At 52.4% G+C, this 2,580-nt stretch overlaps 1 protein-coding gene across 1 annotated transcript in view; it reads right to left on the bottom strand.

The window, feature by feature from the left end:
- Positions 1-1,467: 1,467 nt before the first annotated feature.
- The window catches only part of PA2G4 (proliferation-associated 2G4, 38kDa), a gene marked incomplete at its 5' end in the record, with an annotated part of 5,249 nt that continues 4,136 nt past the window's right edge, over positions 1,468-2,580 (bottom strand). Inside the window, 3 exons of the mRNA XM_008941438.1 lie at positions 1,468-1,533; positions 1,729-1,782; positions 2,193-2,320. Coding sequence (XP_008939686.1) covers positions 1,468-1,533; positions 1,729-1,782; positions 2,193-2,320 — 248 coding nt within the window. The remainder of the gene's footprint in view (positions 1,534-1,728; positions 1,783-2,192; positions 2,321-2,580) is intronic.

The raw sequence follows: 2,580 nt of genomic DNA, 5'->3' as shown, positions 1-2,580 counted from the left end.
ATAAAGGGCAGAATATTGCTTAAAAAAGGCTAAAAATGTTAATTCTGGTTCTTCTGTCCCTCAGGGAGAACCTCAGGGCTGCCCAGCCCGCCCTGCATCCATCCCACACCCACCCTGGAGCTGGAAGAGCTCGAGAACAGCAGCAGAGAGAAATTCAGAGAAAAAAAAAAAAAAATAGCCCATCGTTTATTCTCTTTTATTGACTTTGGTAATATTTGCACGTGTGGAGTTTGGGGCGGAAAACCCAGATCTTGGCGAGGAAGCACGGTGCCCGGGAGAGTTTTTAGAAGCGAGTTTTTTCCCCCAAATTCAGCTGTTAGAAGCAGCAGCGAGCCGGGCGGCGGGTATCAGCAAAGAAACAAAACCCAAACCCTCCCCTTCAGCTACGTGTCATTCAACCAGCTGGTTCTTTTTTTATATTTTTTTTTTAATGTGTTTTTTTTTTTTAGAAAAAAGCTTTATAAAAGAGCGATACCCTGGCCAGGCTCTAGCTGACAACTCAGCCTTCCCCTCAGTCTGTCGTGAGAGGGGCTCGTGTGGACGGGACCCTTCCCAGAACCACGGGAGCAGAACGTGCCCCAGAGCCACGGAAAAGGCACCGAAACTCGCCGGGGATTCCAAACCCACCCCCGGGTCCTGCTCCGGGGCTGGGGGAAAAACGGGGGCAGCTTCCCAAAAATGCTGGACAGTCAATTTAAAAACCAGCTCGCCACGGTGGCGTGTTAAAAAATAGAGTGTTTCTGTGTCATTCAAGGCAGAGATGGAAGGGAGGAGACCCCCAGGCTACAGGGGACATCAAATTTGATATTTTTTTTCCCCAATTATAAACGTACAATCTAGAGGTTAAAAAAAAAGAGTGAGAAATCCTCCCCGGGAGGAGCCGAGAGCTTCCACCTCTCACCATCCAGGTGGACCAGCTCGCTAAACAGGGGGTGCTTTCCTTCAAACAAAGCTGTTTGTTTGGGTTCTTTTCCTCTAAAAAAAACTCTGTTCAAGGGAGAAATTTAAAAAAGAAAAGACAAGGGAGGAGGAAGAAGAAAGCACAGGCCGCTCTCTACGCTCCCTCTCGCTGGGCTCAGCTGTTGTTCACCTCTTCCACCAGGCCGGGTAGTTTACAGGTTAGAAAGAGTGGCTCTCGACTAATGTTTTTACTCCTGATTTTATTCCTGATTTTATTTTTTTTTTTTTCCCCCTCTTTTTGAAGGAGTCTGAAGTGGCTGAGAGAATCCTCCCTCATTGGCAAAGTCAACAGAGCTGGTTGGAGGCAGTGGGACGTCCAGCCCGTCTGTCCTTTGGTTGTAAGAGACAAACAAGTGCTGGATTGTTTTGCTTCTTGGTTGTTTTCCTTTTTTTTTTTAAGTTTTTTTGTCGTTGTTTTTGTTTGTTTGTTTGTTTTTGGGGGGTGGGGTGGGGAGGGAAAGGGGCGAGTGTGTGAATCGGGTGCTACACGGAGGGAGCGGGAGCTGCTCAGTCGCCAGCCTCGTTCTCCTCTGCTGTCTCTCCCGTGGTGGCATTCTCTGCGTTCTTGGAGGCCTGTGGAGACAAACCCACGGCCAGTCAGGACCCCCCAGGGGGGCTGGCAAGTGGCCACCACGCTCAGTCCCACCCCGGGGGCCACTGGTCCCACCCTGGAGGCCACTGGGAGCTGCTGGTCCCGGAACGCCCTGGGACCTGCCAATAGCCAGGGAGAACATGCCACTCATCCCTGACAAAACAGGGCCAAGTTACCTTCTTTTTCTTCTTTTTCTGGGTCTTCCGGCTTGCAGAACTTTGTAGAAGGGCCTGGAGACAGGAAGGAAACAGAAGCAGCTCAAAAGCTGACTCCTGGTTATGACAGCAGATAAAAGGAAACACCTTCAGGGTGGAACGGCCACCACTGGTCACTGAAGGAACGTGGGGAAGGCACAGTGGGCACCACAAGGGGTGGGGAATGCCACAGCCCCACACCCTGCCCCGGAATGAGGCCTCTGAGCCAGCTGCTGGCACTTCCCAGCCACTCCTGGGGAGACCTGGAGCCACTAAAGCCAGCACTCGATGCAGGAGATAAGAGCCTGATGTGGTCTCAGGGATCATTTCCCTTTCGGAGCTCACCCCCCAGCCCCCTGCCCTGCTCTGGATTCTCCCTCCTGCTGAGGGAAACCCACACAGGGTGCCCCACGGGGTGGGGTCTTTAGGATTCTTTTTAAACCCACCTTCAGTTCTCCATCTTGCACCTCAAACTCGGACTTGTAGAGCTCTGGTTCGAAGGGGCCGCTGGTTATCCTCATGGGGCCGTTGGGCATTAAAAGCACCGTGAACTTAAACTGTGCAACAAACTCCCCTGGAAGAGACAGAGAGAAATGGGAATTGCCACCCCTCCGTCCCAGCCACGGGGCAGGAGTTTCCCAGCAGAGGTCACTTGGATTCCTCTGCCATCAGTGCTAAAATTCAGCTTGCAGGGAATTCTTGGAGGTCCCTGGGATGAGGCTCAACAAGGGCAAGGGCTGGGTCCTGCCTTTGAGTCACCACAACCCCCTGCAGGGCTCCAGGCTGGGGCAGAGTGACTGGAAACTGCCCCAGGGAAAGGACCTGAGGGGGTTG

This window comes from Merops nubicus, unplaced genomic scaffold (genome assembly GCF_000691845.1).
Source record: "Merops nubicus isolate BGI_N331 unplaced genomic scaffold, ASM69184v1 scaffold27935, whole genome shotgun sequence".
Taxonomy (NCBI): Eukaryota; Metazoa; Chordata; class Aves; order Coraciiformes; family Meropidae; genus Merops; species Merops nubicus.
This window is presented reverse-complemented; position numbering and strand designations above follow the sequence as displayed.